Source organism: Oncorhynchus nerka, linkage group LG22 (genome assembly GCF_034236695.1).
Source record: "Oncorhynchus nerka isolate Pitt River linkage group LG22, Oner_Uvic_2.0, whole genome shotgun sequence".
Classification (NCBI taxonomy): Eukaryota; Metazoa; Chordata; class Actinopteri; order Salmoniformes; family Salmonidae; genus Oncorhynchus; species Oncorhynchus nerka.
In genome coordinates this window covers 85,124,599-85,146,119 of record NC_088417.1, presented here as the reverse complement: position 1 = coordinate 85,146,119, position 21,521 = coordinate 85,124,599, and the positions used below count along the sequence as shown (strand labels likewise).

Here is a 21,521-nt window from a genome sequence, read left to right as displayed (position 1 = left end):
GTTCTTGTTCTCCATGGACTTCACAGTGTCCCAGAACTTTTTGGAGTTGGAGCTACAGGATGCAAACTTCTGCCTGAAGAAGCTGGCCTTAGCTTTCCTGACTGACTGTGTGTATTGGTTCCTGACTTCCCTGAACAGTTGCATATCACGGGGACTCTTCGATGCTATTGCAGTCCGCCACAGGATGTTTTTGTGCTGGTCGAGGGCAGTCAGGTCTGGAGTGAACCAGACCTAATGATCAATTAGCCTTTTAAAATGATAAACTTGGATTAGCTAACACAACGTGTCATTGGAACACAGGAGTGATGGTTGCTGATAATGGGCCTCTGTACATCTATGTTGATAATCCATTAGCCGTTTCCGGCTACAATAGTCATTTACAACATTGACAATATCTACAATGTATTTCTGATCAATTTGATGTTATTTTAATGGACAAAAACAAGTATTTTCTTTCAAAAACAAGGACATTTCTAATTGGCCCCAAACTTTTGCACGGTAGTGTATGGTTCAATCTTAGTTTTCCTTATCTCCACTGTGACCTTCTGTACCTTCTGTGGCCCTGTGGAATGTCCATGTTGATCCTCTTGGTCCATCCACCTGTCTTTGTTAGTCAGGCCTGACCCCTTCATCCCATAGTTTATTCCAGTTATTTATTTTAATATGACTGAAGATGCAGAAGTTTATGCCAGGCCCCTTCTAATAGGGTATACCAGACTGGTTAGAACTTTGACCACACACCCTTTAGACGGACTACATGCCCTCTATCAAATCAAAACTGGATTTTTTTACTCAAAACAAAAGTTGTAAAAGTATGCTAGACATTTATAGAATACATCATACATAGTTTGACGATTCTGTGACAAACGGTGAATTAGTTATAGATTTGTACATTTTTAAATGGCTTTTGGTGAATGTCTGTTGAATATAAAACCAAGTCCCGTTCCACCTTAAATCGGATTTGCGTTTGTGAAAAATATGGCGCTTTTATGACGGTGAAAACACCGCGCCCCGCCCTAAAAACACTGACCACGATGGGCCGATACACTAGCCTACTGGCAATGGAGGAGTGAGGAAACTTCGCCTGTCAAAAGTGCAGATTCAACATTATCTTTTGTACTGTGCCAAGTCCAATGATCAACACCGCCTTTGTAAATGATCGCACAGCAATTCGTGCACAGAGCAGTAGAGTGCACGGAGGCTGACGATCGGGAGAGAGAACGAGTGTCGTCGTAGAATAGAACAAGTTCTAGCTTGTTTTTTGGGGCGCGATTGTTGCCAATATGTCCGGGAATCCCACATTTGTGAGTCCCTTCCACAGACCCCGCTGTTTGGCCGCAGCCGCGCCAGCAGGGAAAGCCAAACTCACCCACCCGGGCAAAGCCATTCTAGCAGGTAAGGATGAAGTCATTCATCTTTCCTTGTGTAAGCTGCTGACTTTGTATCACATTTTCATACAGTGTTCATTCCAGCGCCCTGCTACATTCTAACACTGCAAGTCATTGTCACTGTGACAATGCAGGGTATTCTACATGGGTTTCTTTTTTACTTTTGTCGAGTGTTATGTTGTAGCAATATATTTAAACACGATTGCCTGCCTATAGTGCTTGCTATGGGAGTGGCGAGGTGAGCTTTGTTAGTGTAGTGAGTTATTTGAGAGTACTAATCCATTCAGTAATTTTTTTCTTAATTTAGTCATGAACTACATGTCATTCAGTTGCTAGGGAGTAAGTAGCCCATTCATAGACGCTAACCACCTTTAGCGTCAGTTCATGACGGCATCTTCGAGAGTCAGACTTTGATTACAATATAGCAACCCACATCATGTGCTGTTCTTGACAGGGTGCTGCAATATGATAATTATTGAACGCATATGAGACTTAAGGAATACAAGACAGTATTGAATTGTTTGGAAATTAAACCTAAAATAAGAGTCCACCATGTCTAAGCCTGGGTTGTCTTTAAACTGTAGTAACCTCGAAGTGTTCAGCAAAATCCTTCTCACTTTGACTATGGTTCTGGCTCCATCTGTTGAACTACTACTATCAATTTGCCCTTTGAGCCTTTACTTCAGTGTGTGTGTGTGAGCGAGTGGTGTGTCTGTTCTAATCAAGGACACATGCTCTGGCTGAAAGTTCCAGGGTGTATAAAGTTAATTAGATGCATGTGGTGGTCCTTTTTCTCTGATATTAATTGACCCCATGATCCTACTGAATCCCCCTCTCCTCAGTCCAGCAGAGCTTGGTTAACATGGCTTATGAATGGAAGTTAGGCAGGCTTTCCTCTCACAGGAATGGGGGCTGAGTGGAGTGTGCCTTGACACTAAAGTTACAGAATCTGGCACACTTGGTTTCAGACACAAAACATTTACAAAGTTCCAATCTAGGAAAGAGTTTGTTTGGATTTTGTAGAACACTTGGTGCCATCATAGATAATGGTTGGCTGTTCTATCCCTTTCTCGGAGTACAGTTGTAACCAAAAGTTTTGAGAATCACATCAAATCAAAGTTTATTTGTCACGTGCGCCGAATACAACCTTAGAGTGAAATGCTTACTTACAGGCTCAAACCAATAGTACAAAAAAGGTATTAGGTGAACAATAGGTAAGTAAAGAAATAAAACAACAGTAAAAAGACAGGCTATATACAGTAGCGATACTATAAATGTAGCGAGGCTACCGGTTAGTCAGGCTGATTGAGGTAGTATGTACATGTAGATATGGTTAAAGTGACTATGCATATATGATGAACAGAGTAGCAGTAGCGTAAAAGAAGGGTTGGTGGTTGGGTGGGACACAAGAATGACACAAATATACATTTTTGACGTCTGCTGCCTCAGTTTGTATGATGGCAATTTGCATATACTCCAGAATGTTATAAAGAGTGATAAGCAATTAATTGCAAAATCCCTCTTTGCCATGCAAATGAACTGAATCACAAAAAAAAAACATTTCCACTGCATTTCAGCCCTGCCACAAAAGGACCAGCTGACATCATGTCAGTGATTCTCTCGTTAACACAGGTGTGAGTGTTGACGAGGACAAGGCTGGAGATCACTCTATCATGCTGATCAATTTCGAATAACAGACTGGAAGCTTCAAAAGGAGGGTGGTGCTTGGAATCATTGTTCTTCCTCTGTCATCCATGGTTACCTGCAAGGAAGCACGTGCCATCATCATTGCTTTGCACAAAAAGGGCTTCACAGGCACAGACATTGCTCCCAGTAAAGATTGCACCTAAATCAACCATTTATCGGATCATCAAGAACTTGAAGGAGAGCGGTTCAATTGTTGTGAAGAAGGCTTCAGGGCACCCAAAAAGTTCAGCAAGCGCCAGGACCGTCTCCTAAAGTTGATTCAGCTGCAGGATCGGGGCACCACCAGTATATAGCTTGCTCAGGAATGGCAGCAGGCAGGTGTGAGTGCATCTGCACGCACAGTGAGGTGAAGACTTTTGGATGATGGCTTGGTGTCAAGAAGAGCAGCAAAGAAGCCACTTCTCTCCAGGAAAAACATCCGGGACAGACTGATATTCTGCAAAAAAGTACAGGGATTGGACTGCTGAGAACTGGGGTAAAGTCATTTACTCTGATGAATCCCCTTTCCGATTGTTTGGGGCATCCGGAAAAAAGCTTGTCCGTGGAAGACAAGGTGAGCGCTACCATCAGTCCTGTGTCATGCCAACAGTAAAGCATCCTGAGCCCATTCATGTGTGGGGTTGCTTCTCAGCCAAGGGAGTGGGCTCACTCACAATTTTGCCTACGAACACAGCTATGAATAAAGAATGGTACCAACACATCCTCCGAGAGCAAAGTCTCCCAACCATTCAGGAACAGTTTGGTGACGAACAATGTCTTTTCCAGCATGATGGAGCACCTTGTCATACGGAAAAAGTGATAACTAAGTGTCTCGGGAACAAAACATCGATATTTTGGGTCCATGGCCAGGAAACTCCCCAGACCTTAATCCCATTGAGAACTGGTAGTCAATCCTCAAGTGGAGGGTGGACAAACAAAAACCCACAAATTCTGACAAACTCCAAGCATTGATTATGCAAGAATGGGCTGCCATCAGTCAGAATGTGGCCCAGAAGTTAATTGACAGCATACCAGGGCGGATTGCAGAGGTCTTGAAAAAGTGTCAACACTGCAAATATTGACTCTTTGCATCAACTTCATGTAATCGTCAATAAAAGCCTAAGACACTTATGAAATCCTTGTAATTATACTTCATTATTCCATAGTAACATCTGACAACAATATATAAAGACACTGAAGCAGCAAACTTTGGAAATTAATATTTGTGTCATCCTCAACTTTTGGCCATGACTGTATACGCTGAACCTGGCTATTGCCTTGTGTTGCACGGCTGTGTAGATATTTGTAGTCATAGTAAGGCTTATCTAAGTTTACATGTAAATCAAGTCAAAGTTTATTGGTTATACACGTAATTTTGCAGGTGTTATCGCAGGTGCAGCAAAATAATTATGTATTCTTATGCAGCCTGAGGAGGAAGGGCCTTGGATGGAAACATTGCAGCACATGCAACAGATTTTAAAAAATCAAGGAACCCTTGAATGCAGTTCTACTACTTGTTTTGTCTCTTTTACATCATAACTAAGAACATTCATGGGTGATAGCTGAGGGCATACATTTGTGCCTAACTGACTATATTGCTTCTGTATCTTGCTTTTTGCAAGAGTGTTGTTCAACCTCAAAAAGCACCAAAAAAATTGATTTTGACACCCACCATCTCAGATTCTTGTGAAATAATTTCTGTTGTTGATGCTTCATGTCCAAATCTACCTAACTTATCTAAAAATGTATTGTGTAACTTATAGATGATTTGGATATAAAGCGCAAAAATGCTAACATAGGTACCATTGACTTGCATTGGATTTGTGCCACACATTATTTAAAGTTAGCATTTGAAGCAGTGGCCAGGTAAACAAAACCAAACAATGGGTTGCTGTCATACCTGGTTCAGAGACTTACCCTGTAAGAAAACCAATATGTAATTTGGGACATAAACCCAACAACTTCAATGGCTAATTTCTCTAAACATGAATAAAATATATTTTGTTGTTGTTGCTGCTGAGAATACAGTACATAGGATAAAGAAACAATGCTCCATACTACTTGTCAACGATAAGTAATGATACTATATACTCATTGTTGGGGTGGGATTGGCTTGGGGTGTAGGGCTTTTGACCACTTCTTTGGACTCCTCATGTCTTACTCATAGTTAACATCCAATTTGGACCAAATGTTTTGCTAGGTACTATAATTCTTGAATATTATATACAATTGAAGTTTACATACACTTAGGTTGGAGTCATTAAAACTTGTTTTTCAACCACTCCACAAATTTCTCGTTAACAAACTATGGTTTTGGTAAGTCGGTTAGGAAATCTACTTTGTGCATGACACAAGTCATTTTTCCAACAATTGTTTACAGACAGATTATTTCACTTATAATTCACTGTATCACAGTTCCAGTGGGTCAGAAGTGTACATACACTAAGTTGACTGTGCCTTTAAACAGCTTGGAAAATTCCAGAAAATGATGTCATGGCTTTAGAAGCTTCTGATTGTCATCATTTGAGTCAATTGGAGATGTACCTGTGGATGTATTTCAAGGCCTACCTTCAAACTCAGTGCCTCTTTGCTTGACATCATGGGAAAATCCAAATAAATCAGCCAAGACCTCAGAGAACAAATTGTAGACCTCCACAAGTCTGGTTCATCCTTGGGAGCAATTTCCAAATGCCTGAAGGTACCATTTTCATCTGTACAAACAATGGTACGCAAATATAAACACCACAGAAGCATCTATATCCACAGTAAAAGGAGTCCTGTATCGACATAACCTGAAAGGCCGCTAAGCAAGAAGAAGCCACTGATCCAAAACCGCCATAAAAAAGCCAGTTTACGGTTTGCAACTGCACATGTGGACAAAGATTGTACTTTTTGGAGAAATGTCCTCTGGTCTGATGAAACAAAAATATAACTGTTTGGCCATAATGACTATCGTTATGTTTGGAGGAAAAAGGGGGAGGCTTGCAAGCCGAAGAACACCATCCGAACTGTGAAGCACGGGGGTGGCAGCATCATGTTGTGGGGGTGCTTTGCTGCAGGAGGGACTGGTGCACTTCACAAATAGACGGCCTCATAAGGAAGGGAAATTATGTAGATAAATTGAAGCAACATCTGAAGACATCAGTCAGGAAGTTAAAGCTTGGTCACAAATGGGTCTTCCAAATGGACAATGACCCCAAGCATACTTCCAACGTTGTGGCAAAATGGCTTAAGGACAACAAAGTGAAGGTATTGGAGTGGCCATCACAAAGCCCTGACTTCAATCCTATAGAACATTTGTGGGCAGAACTGAAAAAGCGTGTGCGAGCAAGGAGGCCCACAAATCTGACTCAGTTACACCAGCTCTGTCAGGAGGAATGGGCCAAAATTCACCCAACTTATTGTGGGAAACTTGTGGAAGCCTACCCAAAACATTTGACCCAAGTTAAACAATTTAAAGGCAATGCTACCAAATACTAATTGAGTGTATGTAAACTTCTGACCCACTGTGACTGTGATGAAAGACGTAAAAGCTGAAGTAAATAATTCTCTCTACAATTATTCTGACATTTCACATTCTTAAAATAAAGTGATGAACCTCACTGACCTAAGACAGGGAATTTTTACTAGGATAAAATGTCAGGAATTGTGAAAAACGGCGTTTAAATGTATTTGGCTAAGGTAAACTTCCGACTTCATCTGTAAATCTTGTAAATAAATATGTCCAATTTGGGTGCAATCAAGTAGCTTAATTTTTCAGAGATCAAATTATATTTCAACAAAATAATGTTTCCGGAATGCTTGTTTCTAACTACAGAAGCTATTTCAGAACAAGTGAACACAGACCCATTCCAATGCCCTGATTGACTGGAAATATCACTGATTGACTGGAAATATCACTGATTGACTGGAAATATCACTGATTGACTGGAAATATCACTATCCACTTTAGGTGATTGAAATAATTTGTCTGTCTCTGATCTCTGGCACATTTTTCAGGACAATTTTTTATTTTTTATGTCTATCGGTGTTAGTCAACTACTATGCTTTCACCTGGAGTGATACGGGAGTTATAGGGGCCCACTCATTTGAACTCACAGAATAGATGAGAGCAATATGATAGTGCTTTCACAGTCAAACCGAAATGAAGGAAAGGAGATGAAGGAATACAGCGAGATTCACCCAATAATGTGAGTGCTTGGCAGGGGGCTGGGGCCTGCAGTGCAGTGCAGTGCTGTGTTACTGAATCCATGAACCATGATGACACAGCATAAATCCACACACTTCTGCAGTTCAGAGAGCACACACACACATGCACACGTGCAGCTGGATTACAACATCCTTTCACCCGACCAGCTCAGACCAGGGCCAGGGATGCATGCTGAAGGTAGTAGGGTTGTCCTTTCATTTTTTATTTTCTTTCTTCCCTGTTCACTTTTTAGTGCAATTTTTGTACTTGATTACCCCCATAGAATGCAAGCACTCTGAGACCCAGTAAAATGTGTCATAAATGTAAATCAATTAATTGGTCATGTTGTTGAGCATAAACTATGGTCTTCAACACCCTCATCTACACAGATTACATTATATTTGGCTATGCAGTATTTTGGCTTGCTCCTCATCTTTAAATCTGAGCCTTTCTTTCTCAACATAGAGGGTTGTAGTAGGTCAGTTAAAAAGTCAACTCATATTGAAGTATCATTGTTGCACGATCACTTATTTCAGCGTGTTTTGCTTGAATGTTTCCCTCCCACCAGAGACCAGTCAGCAAAGCTGTCTATTAGCCCAGAGACGATTGCAATCTCAGTAGTCAGACCTGACAAACTGGTTGTCTTTCTCCTGTCCTGTTATGAGGAAACCGTTAGACATGTCTAATTATAAATATCTAACTTTATGACGGAAGGTGCTGGGCACTGGGCAGAATTTAGAGCCTACTGTCAAATAACAAGATAATTTGCGTGAGCGTTTGTGTGTTTGTGGAGATTGTTGCATGTCCATTCCTGTGTGGGACTGACAGACCAGCATGTCAGGTGAAATGCATGCTTGGAGTTCAGAGCCTCAACAAATGTTTCTTTCAGAAGCTGCAGCATTGGGTTGCGGTTGAGGTTCAACCACGTTTCCCAAACACACAGGTTTAGGGTCAGCTTTCCCAACTCCAAATCTAACAGATTTTTTCCATGGTGAGTGTTTTAGCCTAGTTACAACTGGTTAGAGATCAGTGGATGAGAATGCTAAATTATCAAATAACTTTTAGGTTGCTACCGGCAACAAACTCTATATGTCTGTGATGACTGTGTCACTGAGTGTGTGTGTAGCTCTAGCTCGCGGTCCCCTGCTAAGAGGCATGCATCAAATCAAATTCTATTGGTCGCGTACACATATTTAGCAGATTTTATCGCAGGTGTAGCGAAATGCTTATGTTCCTAGCCCAACACTGCAGTGCCACTGGGCTGCCAAGTGGCGCAGTGGTCTAAGGCATCACTACAGTCCCTGGTTCGAATCCAGGCTGTATCACATCTGGCCGTGATTGGGAGTCCCATAGGACGGCGCACAATTGGCTCAGCATCGTCCGGGTTTGGCCAGGGTAAGCCGTCATTGTGAATAAGAATTTGTTCTTAACTGACTTTCCTAGTTAAATAAAGGTTTAATAAATGTAATACATTTAACCTTTTATTTAACTAGGCAAGACAGTTGATAACAAATTCTTATTTACAATGAGGGCCTACTGGGGAACAGTGGGATAACCGCCTTCTTCAGGGGCAGAACAACAGGTTTCTATCTTGTCAGTTTGGGGATTCGATTCAGCAACCTTTCGGGTACTGGCCCAACACTCTAACAACTAGGCTATTTAAAAAAAAATGCCTGACGATATAAGCAAACCCCCCCCCCCCCTCCAAAGAATAAAGAAATGAATTAAGTCAAATTATTAGAATGAGCAATGTCAGAGTCCGGAATAAAAATATATACATGTACAGTTGAAGTCGGAAGTTTACATACACTTAGGTTGGAGTCATTAAAACTTGTTTTTCAACCACTCCACAAATTCATTGTTAAACTACAGTTTTGGCAAGTCGTTTAGGACATCTACTTTGTGCATGACACCAAGTAATTTTTCCAACAATTGTTTAGACATATTATTTCACTTATAATTCACTGTATCACAATTCCAGTGGGTCAGAAGTTTACATTCACTAAGTTGACTCTGCCTTTAAACAGCTTGTTAATTTTCCAGAAAATGATGTCATGGCTTTAGAAGCTTCTGATAGGCTACTTGACATAATTTGAGTCAATTGAAGGTGTACCTGTGGATGTATTTCAAGGCCTACCTTCAAACTCAGTGCCCCTTTGCTTGACATCATGGGAAAATCAATAGAAATCAGCCAAGACCTCAGAGAATAAATTGTAGACCTCCACAAGTCTGGTTCATCCTTGGGAGCAATTTCCAAATGCCAGAAGGTACCACGTTCATCTGTACAAACAATAGTACGCAAGTATAAACACCATGGGACCACGCAGCTGTCATACCGCTCAGGAAGGAGATGCGTTTTGTCTCCTAGAGATGAACGTACTTTGGTGTGAAAAGTGCAAATCAATCCCAGAACAACAGCAAAGGACCTTGTGAAGATGCTGGAGGAAACCGGTACAAAAGTATCTATATCCACAGTAAAACAAGTCCTATATCAACATAACCTGAAAGGCCGCTCAGCAAGGAAGGAAGCCACTGCTCCAAAACCGCCATTTAAAAAGCCAGACCACGGTTATATGGGAACAAAGATCGTACTTTTTGGAGAAATGTCCTCTGGGATGATAAAATAGAACTGTTTGGCCATAATGATCATCGTTATGTTTGGAGGAAAAAGGGGGAGGCTTGCAAGCCGAAGAGCACCATTCCAAACGTGGAGCACGGGGGTGGCAGCATCATGTTGTGGGGGTGCTTTGCTGCAGGAGGGACTGGTGCATTTCGCAAAATAGATGGCGTCATGAGGAAGGAAAATTATGTGGATATATTGAAGTAACATCTGAAGACATCAGTCAGGAAGTTAAAGCTTGGTTGCAAATGGGTCTTCCAAATGGACAATGACCCCAAGCATACTTCCAAAGTTGTGGAAAAATGGCTTAAAGACAACAAAGTCAAGGTATTGGAGTGGCCATCACAAAGCCATGACTTCAATCCTATAGAAAATTTGTGGGCCGAACTGAAAAAGCGTGTGCGAGCAAAGTGGCCTACAAACCTGACTCAGTTACACCAGCTCTGTCAGGAGGAATGGGCCAAAATTCACCCAACTTATTGTGGGAAGCTTGTGGAAGCCTACCCAAACCATTTGACCCAAGTTAAACAATTTAAAGGCAATGCTACCAAATACTAATTGAGTGTATGTAAACTTCTGACCCACTGGGAATGTGATGAAATAAATAAAAGCTGAAATAAATCACTCCACTATTACTCTGACATTTCACATTCTTAAAATAAAGTGATGAACCTCACTGACCTTAAACTGGGAATTTTTACTAGGATTAAATGTCAGGAATTGTGAAACTGAGTTTAAATGTATTTTGCTTCGGTGTATGTAAACTTCCGACTTCAACTGTATTATGTGTGTGATGGTTTGTATAGACAGTTATTGGCAGTATATGAATAGAAGAGTTGTATACAGCAGTAGTTATACAGGATAAGCCGTGACTAGAATGCAGTTCAAGGACTATATACACAGAGCAGGCGTCTCTAAGGTGCAGGGTAGAGTACCGGGTGGTAGCTGGCTAGTAACGGTGACTAAAGTTCAGGTCAGAGTACTGGGTGGAAGCTGGCTAGTAGTGACTATTTAACAGTATGATGGCCTGGAGATAGGAGCTGTCTCTCGGTCCCAGCTTTGATGCACTTGTACTATCTCCGCCTTCTAGATGATAGCGGGGGAACAGGCTGTGGCTCGGGGGCAAAGACTAATTTCTTCCGCCTCCTGAGGTTGATGAAGCGCTGTTGCTGGTTGTGTGCCACATCATTGCCTGTGCCGCGGACGCCAGATTGCTATAACATACAGCATGATGTGGTTAGCTGATATGTAAAATACCTATCCGGCATTGTAAGATCTGGCATGCGTCACTAATGCCCAGGCAAGAGGAACGCACCCTATGTGTGTACTACTTTCTCTGTTCCAGTGGAGAACACCGGTTACCACAGCCACAAAGTCAAAATTGGCTTTATCGTAAGATTTTTGGTCTTAAATTAAGGTTAGGCTTCGACATAAGGTTAGCAGTGTGGTTAAGGTTATTGTCACGTTTAAAATCACATTTAAAGAAGATGCATGGTAGAAATAGGCAGGTATATGACTGTGGCTGTGGTAACTAGAGACGACTAGTCACACCCCCACTGATCAGGAACAGCACAGAGGGGAGTATCCTGTGGGCAGAATCGCAGTTGAACCAATCAGAGACCTTCTTTCTGTTTGCTGTTCAACTGCAGATGTGTGGAGCTACTGCTGTTAAGGTGGAACTATGAGGTTACCAATAAAACTACAGTTACAGAGAAAAGTCCTACACTGTTGATCTTTTTGAATTGTTAAGTTATTGAATCACTTTGATTCTTTCTAATATTATTACATCTTTTATTTGTGAATGCGGTAATAACACATGCTATACATAAAAGGATGACATCATTCAGCTAGCAGAGAAGACTCATCTACAGTGCCTTCAGAAAGTATTCACACCCCTTGACTTTTTCCATGTTTTGTTGTTACAGCCTGAATTTAAAATAGATTAAATATAGATTTGTTTGTCTCTGGCCTACACACAATACCCAATAATGTCGAAGTAGAATAATGTAAAGCTGGAATGTCTAGAGTCAATAAGTATTCAACCCCTTTGTTGTGTCAAGCCTTAAGTTCGTGTGGGGGATGTCTTAATTAACAAGTCACATAATAAGTTGCATGGACTCACTCTGTGTGCAATAATGGTGTTTAACATGATTTTTGATTGACGACCTCATCTCTGTACCCCACACATATAATTATCTATCTGTAAGGTCCCTCAGTCCAGCAGTGGATTTCAAACACAGATTCAACCACAAAGACCAAGGAAGTTTTGCAATGCCTTGCAAAGAAGGGTACCTATTGGTAGATGGATTAATAAAAAACATTGAATACCCTTTTTAGTACGGTGAAGTTATTAATTACACTTTGGATGGTGTATCAATACACCCAGTCACTACAAAGATACAGGCGTTCTTCCTAACTCTGTTGCCGGAGAGGAAGGAAAACTGCTCAGGGATTTTACTATGAGGCCAATGGTGACTTTAAAATAGTTTGAGTTTAATGGCTGTGATAGGAGAGAACTGAGGATGGTTCAACAACATGATACTTACTCTACAATACTAACCTAATTGACAGAGTGAAAAGAGATGAGCCTGTACAGAATAAAAATATTCCAAAACATGTATCCTGTTTGCAACAAGGCACTGAAGTAAAACTGCAGAAAATGAGGCAAAGCAATTCACTTTTACCCTGAATACAAAGTGTTAAATCCAATACAACAAATTACTGAATACTACTCTCAATATTTTCAAGCATAGTGGTGGCTGCATCGTGATCTGGGTAAGCTTGTAATCGTTAAGGACTGAGGAGTTTTTCAGGATAAAAAATAAACTGAATGGAGCAAAGCCCAGGCATAATCCTAGAGGCAAAGCTGGTTCAGTCTGCTTTCCACCAGACACTGTGAGTTGACTTCACCTTTTCAGCAGGACAATAACCTAAAACACAAGGCCAAATATACACTGGATTTTCTAACCAAGAAGATAGTGAATGTTCCTGAGTGGTCTAGTTAGATTTTCAAGTAGATTTAAGTAAAAACTATGTCAAGACCTGAAAATTGTTGTCTTGCAATGATCAACAACCAGTTTGACAGAGCTTGTAGAATTTTGAAAATAATAATGGAATAATGTTGCACACTCCAGGTGTGGAAAGCTCTTCGAGACTTACCCAGAAAGACCGCTGTAATCACTGCCAAAGGTGCTTCTACAAAGTATTGACTTTGGGGGTGTGAATACTTATGTAAATTAAATATTTCTGTATTTCATTTTCAATACATTTGCAAAAATGTTTAAAAACATGTTTTCACTTTGTCATTATGGGGTGTTTGTAGATGGGTGAGCATTTTATTTTATTTAATCAATTTTGAATTCAGGCTGTAACACAAAATGTGGAATAAGTCAAAGGATATGAATACTTTTTGGGAGGCACTGTACCTTTAACTGAGAACTTGTGACTGTTTCAGATTGAGCAGGGGGTATAGTGATCAGCCCAACCTTAACACTTTCTCTGTCTCTCCCTCTCTCTAGGTGGTATTGCTGGAGGAATAGAGATCTGTATTACATTCCCTACAGAGTATGTGAAGACTCAGCTGCAGCTGGATGAGAAGGCCAACCCTCCCAGATATAAAGGCATTGGTGGGTATCTGTTCCAACAGTTTCTCCCAAACAGGAAAGGGAATTATTTTGTTACTTTTACATGATTTCCTATATTGTTACCAGTAATAGCAGTAACAGTCCATCATTGGCACACATTGAAACAGAGATAGCTGTTTGCAGTAGACCTTACATGGAAGATAAATGAAAAGCCTTGAACCAAGGATCTGTACTAAATGGGTCTACACTTTCCTGAGGGGTGTGTGTGTGTGTGCCTAGCTGTGTTATCTGTGTGTTTAGAGTCAGTGGACTTTGGTTGGAGTCGCTCCTGAGCAACATGTTTGTCAGTCAGTTCTGAGTTCATACTCATGAACTGTTAACTGTAGAAGCTGCAAGTTGATGTTTGTCATCAGTTCTGCCTTCAGGGTAAAACTCATCGCCTTCTGCTAGATGGGCCGGCTTCAAAGTCAAAATTGTTTAAATTGTAAACATTTATGAAGACAAAATTTCGCTTTTTTGTCTAAATTTAAGGTTAGGTTAGCAGTGTGGCCTTTATTTAATTAGGCAAGTCAGTTAAGAACAAATTCTTATTTACAATGACTACCCCGGTCAACCCCTAACCCGGACGAAGCTGATCCAATTGTGCGTCGCCCTATGCGGACTCAGCCTGGAATCGAACCAGGGTCTGTAGTGACGCGTCTAGCACTGAGATATGTTGTCTTAGACCTCTGCGCCACTCAGGATAACATCAGATTTGCTGACTTTGTGGCTGTGCCAGGTAGTGACCACTCTGCAGAGCTGCCTCCAGTACATGAGTCATGACAACAAATGCCAACCTACATAGATGCAAGCACCATGACTGTCACTAACACTTTCCTATATCCATGCATTACTTTTTGGTGATACTATTAAATGTTCCACATGTAACGTGCACAAAACACTATGCACAAAATACCTTAAGCCGAGTTGAAATATCTGCAGTTGACTGTGTATGTTTGTCATTTCTCACCCTGCTTCTCTCTGTCCCTTTTCCTTTCCCTCCCTGTAGTTGACTGTGTGAAGCAGACTGTAGATGGTCATGGGGTGAGGGGTCTGTACAGAGGGCTCAGCTCACTGCTCTATGGCTCCATACCCAAAGCAGCTGTCCGGTACTACACACAGACATACAACCACACTACACCACACACTGTTTATTTGTCTCTGTGTATCTTTTCTATGTCCCTGACAACCGCTCTCTCTATCAGGTTTGGTATGTTTGAGTTCCTCAGTAATAAGATGCGTGATGAGAATGGGAAGCTGGACAGTACCCGGGGTCTTTTCTGTGGTCTGGGGGCAGGAATGGCTGAGGCTGTGGTGGTGGTCTGCCCCATGGAGACGGTCAAGGTATGTGCGTCTTAAAATGTTTTAGGAAATCTTAAACAGTTATTTGCATGTGTGTTGGTGTCGATATCAATAAAGATCTGCATATAATTTGAATCCGTGTCGTCCGCTTGTGTCATTTCAGGTAAAGTTCATCCATGACCAGTCGTCAGCCAACCCAAAGTACCGGGGATTTTTCCATGGAGTCGGGGAGATCATCAGAACCGAAGGTAACAGGATGATTGACATTTTTCCATTCACCTAATAGGGGGATCCTGTTTTCTGCTAACAATGCCTGCAGTACCGCCAATTTTTATAACTAATCCAAGATACACCACAGCCTGTCGTTTCCAATGGGAACAAATTAGTCATAGTGGGCAGAACAAGCAAGGAGGGGTGCAGAGCCAAGCACGAGCTAGCGAGATCCTATTGGCGCGTTCTAGCATGTATTTGCATATTTCCATTAAGGAACGTCTACTCTGTGATGTGCATGTGCAGTAACTCAATTAGCCCATGCACTCTTTCTAAACAACTGCATTTTTTTCCTTTGGCAAATGGTCAAATCTACACAACTTTGTCCAGTCTATTCGTAACAGATTCTGGTTTAGGGAACAAAAAACTGTATTGAGATAAAATGTTTCCTCAATGAGAAAATTAGCATTATGTCAGCCAAAATCCACCTCACTATGTCTTCTCCTACTGCCGGCCACTGGCCTTCCTCTCATCACCATATTTGGTAATGAGTGGAAACACCAAGCGGATGCTTCACACTTATACATTAGGTGAAATATCTGACTCATTGTTCTATCTGTGGTACTGAGTTTGGCCTTGAACATCCGTGGCTTCAATGAGAGGGGAGTCATTCTCCACTGGTTGAAAGAGACTAGTGAAGGGAAGAGGGAGTAGTTACTTCCATCTGCTGGACAGTTATTTGTTCTGATCTCACCATAACTGACATGGCCGTTGGATGGTTATTTTATGGTAATTGGACGGAAGATTGTGGGATGGTTATTGGCTGTGTGTTGATGTGTTATGGTGTTGTGCTGTCAATATCTCTTCCAGGCCTGAGGGGGACGTACCAGGGTCTGACAGCCACGGTACTGAAACAGGGATCCAACCAGGCCATCCGCTTCTACGTTATGACCTCTCTAAGGAACTGGTACAAAGGTGTGTGTGTGTGACCGACTTAGTTTGAATCCTTGTCTCCTGTGTGTATGTGTGTGTTGTTTACCTGTGTGTGTATCCAGAGAGTCTTACTGCTCTGTCTCTCCCTGTCTGTTTCCTAGGTGATGACCCTAACAAGGCCATTAACCCTCTGGTCACGGGAGCATTCGGAGCCTTCGCTGGAGCTGTCAGTGTGTTTGGAAACACTCCTCTTGATGTCATCAAAACCAGGATGCAGGTAGACACTGCCATGATTAATGACCTGGTCACATGCAGTGAATTGTAGATATTTCGCTATACATGTATTGTATCATATTGTTAAGTGAACCTCGTCTGTCTCTTCTCTAACAGGGTCTGGAGGCTCACAAGTACAAAAGCACCCTGGACTGTGCCGTCAAGATCATGAAGCATGAGGGACCTAAAGCGTAAGTATCTCTGTACACACTAACTTTGTGACCTGTCTCATTTTTATCAGACTGATAATGGTATTGACCCTGCCTGCCCTTCGCCTCCTTCCTTCCTTCATTATTTCCTCCCTTTCTCCCCAGGTTCTATAAGGGTACAGTCCCCAGGCTGGGCAGGGTGTGTATGGACGTAGCTATCGTCTTCATCATCTATGAGGAGGTGGTGAAAGTCCTCAACAAAGTCTGGAAGACGGACTAAGACCACATTTCTGTGACGACCAGCGGAGCAGGGAACGGCCAGGAAGGCCTGTTGACATCATAACTATGGCCTGATTCCAAACCCAATCCTTTTGCCCTTTCCTTAGGTTTACTATGACTAGCAACATCCTCACAGATCTGACAGGACTCTGTATTTCATTCCAGAAAGTTGTTCTCTGTCCCCTACCCTTGTTTACTTTTATGGTTGAGTGCACTTCACCTAGGGTGCTATAGGATCCTATCAGGGACACTACTATCATATTGGTTATACCTACTGTCTTTGATCTTCTTAAGATCCGCAAGGGGGATTTAGCAAGGGCACAGGGGGTAGGGTGAGGGATTGGGCCTACGTGACTGAAATATGGGAACACTGTGTCATTCCAGAGAAGTGTCGTAGACGGACGGTGCTTCAGTTCACTAATGGCTATTGTTATCATCTTATGTTATACATTAACATACTTGACTTAATCAAAAATTAATCCCCAAATAATGTGATGTAGATCAACAGAAAACACTTGAAATGACAGAGGAGGATCTCAGAGGCTTTTAACTCCAAGGGCCACGGTGTACATTTAACAGGAAATGGTATTACCCGGTGAAATGGGTCTGGTAGAGACCATCGTTCTCCCCTAATAGCAGTATAACAGACATGTCTGTTGTTCACGGGTCATATGAGTCTTATTGTCCAGGTTTAATGCAGGTCTGAAATGTTTTAGCTGCTTTACATACCTGAGTGCTATTACGTCACAATGCCTTATAGATTGTTATATTCAGAGATATCTTTATGGTAGAATGCTATTATGGGTGTGTTTGTAAATTTGTCAGTTATTCTGTTCTGTGGCACATTCAGACCAGAGTGCTCAGAAATCGGAGTAGATAGTCAGAGTGAATTTACGAACGCACCCTATAGTAACCATAATTGTTGTGACCATAGAATTAGAACTCGGTGTTTAATTACTATTCATTCTACTAATTCTGTAGTGGTGAATAGCCTGTTTTTGCTGTCAGTCAAATACAGAGATGTACATGTCATACAGTATACTCAGACATTCTGCAGAATGCACCAACACTTTTTAAAGTTAATTCCATAAAAACGATGACCAAGATTGAGATGATGCTGGTGAGGGTGATGAACTTTGCACTTGCAAATGTGAAACATCAGAAATATTTACATAATGATTGTTTATTGGGGGTGTTGATTGTTGTATGAAAGTGCCTGCAAGTGTATCTCATGATTGTTTTAGAAATCTGGTATATGATGTCTAGTGTTACTAATGTCTATAGTTGAATGTCTTATCTGGGTCCGTTCTTCATTACTGTCATATGATACAATAACTGAATTGTTTTTATTTAATATAGACAGTAACACAGTGCAATGAGGCCTTGCTGAGATGTTTTTATTGGCAAATATGATTAGATCTACTGGTACTGGTTGACAGTATAGCTCACCAGACACTATCATAATGCAGCCTTGAGTAATTCAATGTGATGAGATGTTGTCTCGTAATGTTCCCTGTCAGTTATAGAGTATGTATAAATGTCTTTGATTTACAATTTATGATTACACATTTCCTTGGTAGTGTGGAGGGGGTGGGACACTGATTTTTATTTAAAATGACTAGATTTATCTTCAGGGCGGCTCCAGGCACAAGCAGCATAAACTCAGTCCAGCTGTCAATTTACTGTTGAGAATATACACAAGGTGCAAGTTTGAAATTTGGTTGTGCATCAACAATTTTTCTATTATGTCAGTCACTAGCTATGTTTCCATCCAATTGGCGACAGATTTTCATGTGAATATTCTAGAATCTGCATAAATAAAATATGGTCATTTTGGACAAAGAAATCAGTGTGATGACGTAGTGCACACAAAATGTACCTTTTCACTTAAGTTTTCGTGTACCGAATAAAACGTTTTGTTTCCATAGCATTTTCAACTCTACCGATAGGTTTATCACAAAAACTGTTGCATTAAATAGCGAATGTGCCTGCTTTGGTCTTGAGACATGCGCTCTGACCAACAGCTACACTTCCTGGGATCCACATAAAACATAAAAATACATGACAGAACAGTAAGACAAAAACAACAAGATATTTATTTTGAATTTAATGCAATAAGATAGTATTTCTGTAGTATACTATATATACACTGCTCATAAAAATAAAGGGAACACTAAAATAACACATCCTAGATCTGAATGAATGAAATGTTCTTATTAAATACTTTTTTCTTTACATAGTTGAATGTGCTGACAACAAAATCACACAAATTATCAATGGAAATCAAGTTTATCAACCCATGGAGGTCTGGATTTGGAGTAACACTCAAAATTAAAGTGGAAAATTAAAGTGGAAAACCACACTACAGGCTGATCCAACTTTGATGTCCTTAAATGTCCTTAAAACAAGTAAAAATGAGGCTCAGTAGTGTGTATGGCCTCCCTACAACGCCTGGGCATGCTCCTGATGAGGTGGCGGATGGTCTCCTGAGGGATCTCCTCCTAGACCTGGACTAAAGCATCCGCCAACTCCTGGACAGTCTGTGGTGCAACGTGGCGTTGGTGGATGGAGCGAGACATGATGTCCCAGATGTGCTCAATTGGATTCAGGTCTGGGGAACGGGCGGGCCAGTCCATAGCATCAATGCCTTCCTCTTGCAGGAACTGCTGACACACTCCAGCCACATGAGGTCTAGCATTGTCTTGCATTAGGAGGAACCCAGGGCAAACCGCACCAGCATATGGTCTCATCTCGGTACCTAATGGCAGTCAGGCTACCTCTGGCGAGCACATGGAGGGCTGTGCGGCCCCCCAAAGAAATGCCACCCCACAACATGACTGACCCACCGCCAAACCGGTCATGCTGGAGGATGTTGCAGGCAGCAGAACATTCTCCATGGCGTCTCTCTCCAGACTCTGTCACGTCTGTCACCAGTGCTCAGTGTTAACCTGCTTTCATCTGTGAAGAGCACAGGGCGCCAGTGGCGAATTTGCCAATCTTGGTGTTCTCTGGCAAATGCCAAACGTCCTGCACGGTGTTGGGCTGTAAGCACAACCCCCACCTGTGGACGTCGGGCCCTCATACCACCCTCATGGAGTCTGTTTCTGACCGTTTGAGCAGACGCATGCACATTTGTGGCCTGCTGGAGGACATTTTGCAGGGCTCTGGCAGTGCTCCACGTCTCCTGATGTACTGGCCTGACTCCTGGTAGAGCCTCCATGCTCTGGACACTATGCTGACAGACACAGCAAACCTTCTTGCCACAGCTCGCATTGATGTGCCATCCTGGATGAGCTGCACTACCTGAGCCACTTGTGTGGGTTGTAGACTCCATCTCATGCTACCACTAGAGTGAAAGCACCGCCAGCATTCAAAAGTGACCAAAACATCAGTCAGGAAGCATAGGAACTGAGAAGTGGTCTGTGGTCACCACCTGCAGAACCACTCCTTTATTGGGGTTGTCTTGCTAATTGCCTATCATTTCCACCTGTTGTCTATTCCATTTGCACAACAGCATGTGAAATTTATTGTCAATCAGTGTTGCTTCCTAAGTGGACAGTTTGATTTCACAGAAGTGTGATTGACGTGGAGTTACATTGTGTTGTTTAAGTGTTCCCTTTATTTTTTTGAGCAGTGTATATATCTAGTATAGTCTACATGATGAGATTATTATGGATAAGAGCAAGAATATTTTTGTTTGTCAAACGCCAGTCAAGCATCGATCATCGTATCACCAGAATTAGACCCTCGATATTTAATGGAAAGGAGCATCAAGCTCATCACCTTGCACTTTCACCACCCTGTGAAGTTCATCTTAACTAATGTCATCTGTAGCCTAATAAACTGCATAGTTTCCCGAGTCGTAGTGGGAGCGTGACTCTTCGATATGATGGTTATTATATCAATATTTGGGTATGAAGGCGTTCCATTGACATTTCGGGTAGAATACATTTTACAGACACAAAAAGATCCCACTATGTCGAACGAACAAATGATGTGTCGGCATTTATAAAATTACACCGTCACTTCCCGTTTCCAGCTGTCGTGTACATTTTTTATATGATAAGACTTTACTCGCTTGAAAACTGTGGATTGAAACATGGTTAATGACAGTCACTCAATTAGCCATGTCAGATAACAATTGTCAGGTTGGTAAATTAGTCTAACCAGCTATCTGAACTTTGAATAATCCTGTCCGAATACCGACCCTACCCAGGGTCCCTGACCTCCAGGCCACACCCCTCCCCCTGTAGAATTACAGGAAATTTGATTTAAACTGTCAAAAAAAATGTCTCCGCCCCATGGCAAAATTGGTAGAATTATTGGAAATTTGCTGTGAAATTGCAATTTATTTCACTCTGTCCCATTGCAAAATGAGTAGAATTGCATGAAATGTTTTATAAAATTGTAACATTTTCTCTCTGCTCTATGGCAAAATATGTAGAACTGAAAAAAACTTTAAAACTGCACCATGTTTTTTTAAACGTTTTTTTTACTCAGTCGAGGTCTCAATTTACTGTTGAGTTAGAATAGTAGAATACAGTAGGTGTAAGTCGAAGTTTGGTGCATCAGCAATTTATCTCTTATGTCAGTCACTGACAGTCACTCAAATCAAATCACATTTTGTGCCGAATACAACAGGTGTAGACCTTACAGTAAAATGCTTACTTATAAGCCCTTAACCAGCAATGCAGTTTTAAGAAAATACCAAAAAAAGTCTAGGGGGGGCCTAGACTTGGCACTCTGGTACCGCCTGCCGTGCGGTAGCAAAGAGAACAATCTATGACTAGGGTGGCTGAAGTCGTTGATAATTTGTAGGGCCTTCCTCTGATACCGCCTGGTATAGAGGTCCTGGATGGCAGGAAGCTT

General features: G+C 41.6%; 1 protein-coding gene across 1 annotated transcript; it reads left to right on the top strand.

Moving 5' to 3' along the window:
• The first annotated feature begins 1,031 nt into the window (after nt 1-1,031).
• On the top strand, nt 1,032-18,582 carry LOC115105912 (tricarboxylate transport protein B, mitochondrial-like). The gene is made up of 9 exons (XM_029628409.2): nt 1,032-1,395; nt 13,402-13,509; nt 14,516-14,615; nt 14,712-14,850; nt 14,972-15,056; nt 15,889-15,993; nt 16,113-16,228; nt 16,342-16,415; nt 16,539-18,582. Exons 1-9 carry the CDS (start codon nt 1,284-1,286, stop codon nt 16,651-16,653), a joined length of 954 nt encoding a protein of 317 aa, XP_029484269.1. The 5' UTR covers nt 1,032-1,283; the 3' UTR covers nt 16,654-18,582.
• The last annotated feature ends 2,939 nt before the right edge of the window (nt 18,583-21,521 follow it).

Bases quoted from the DNA above. Each gene is read 5' to 3' on its own strand.
- LOC115105912 (XM_029628409.2), top strand. From the start codon at position 1,284: ATGTCCGGGAATCCCACATTTGTGAGTCCCTTCCACAGACCCCGCTGT. The intron at 14,851-14,971 runs GTATGTGCGTCT...GTGTCATTTCAG, and splicing joins GCCCCATGGAGACGGTCAAG to GTAAAGTTCATCCATGACCA. The intron at 15,057-15,888 runs GTAACAGGATGA...TATCTCTTCCAG, and splicing joins GGAGATCATCAGAACCGAAG to GCCTGAGGGGGACGTACCAG.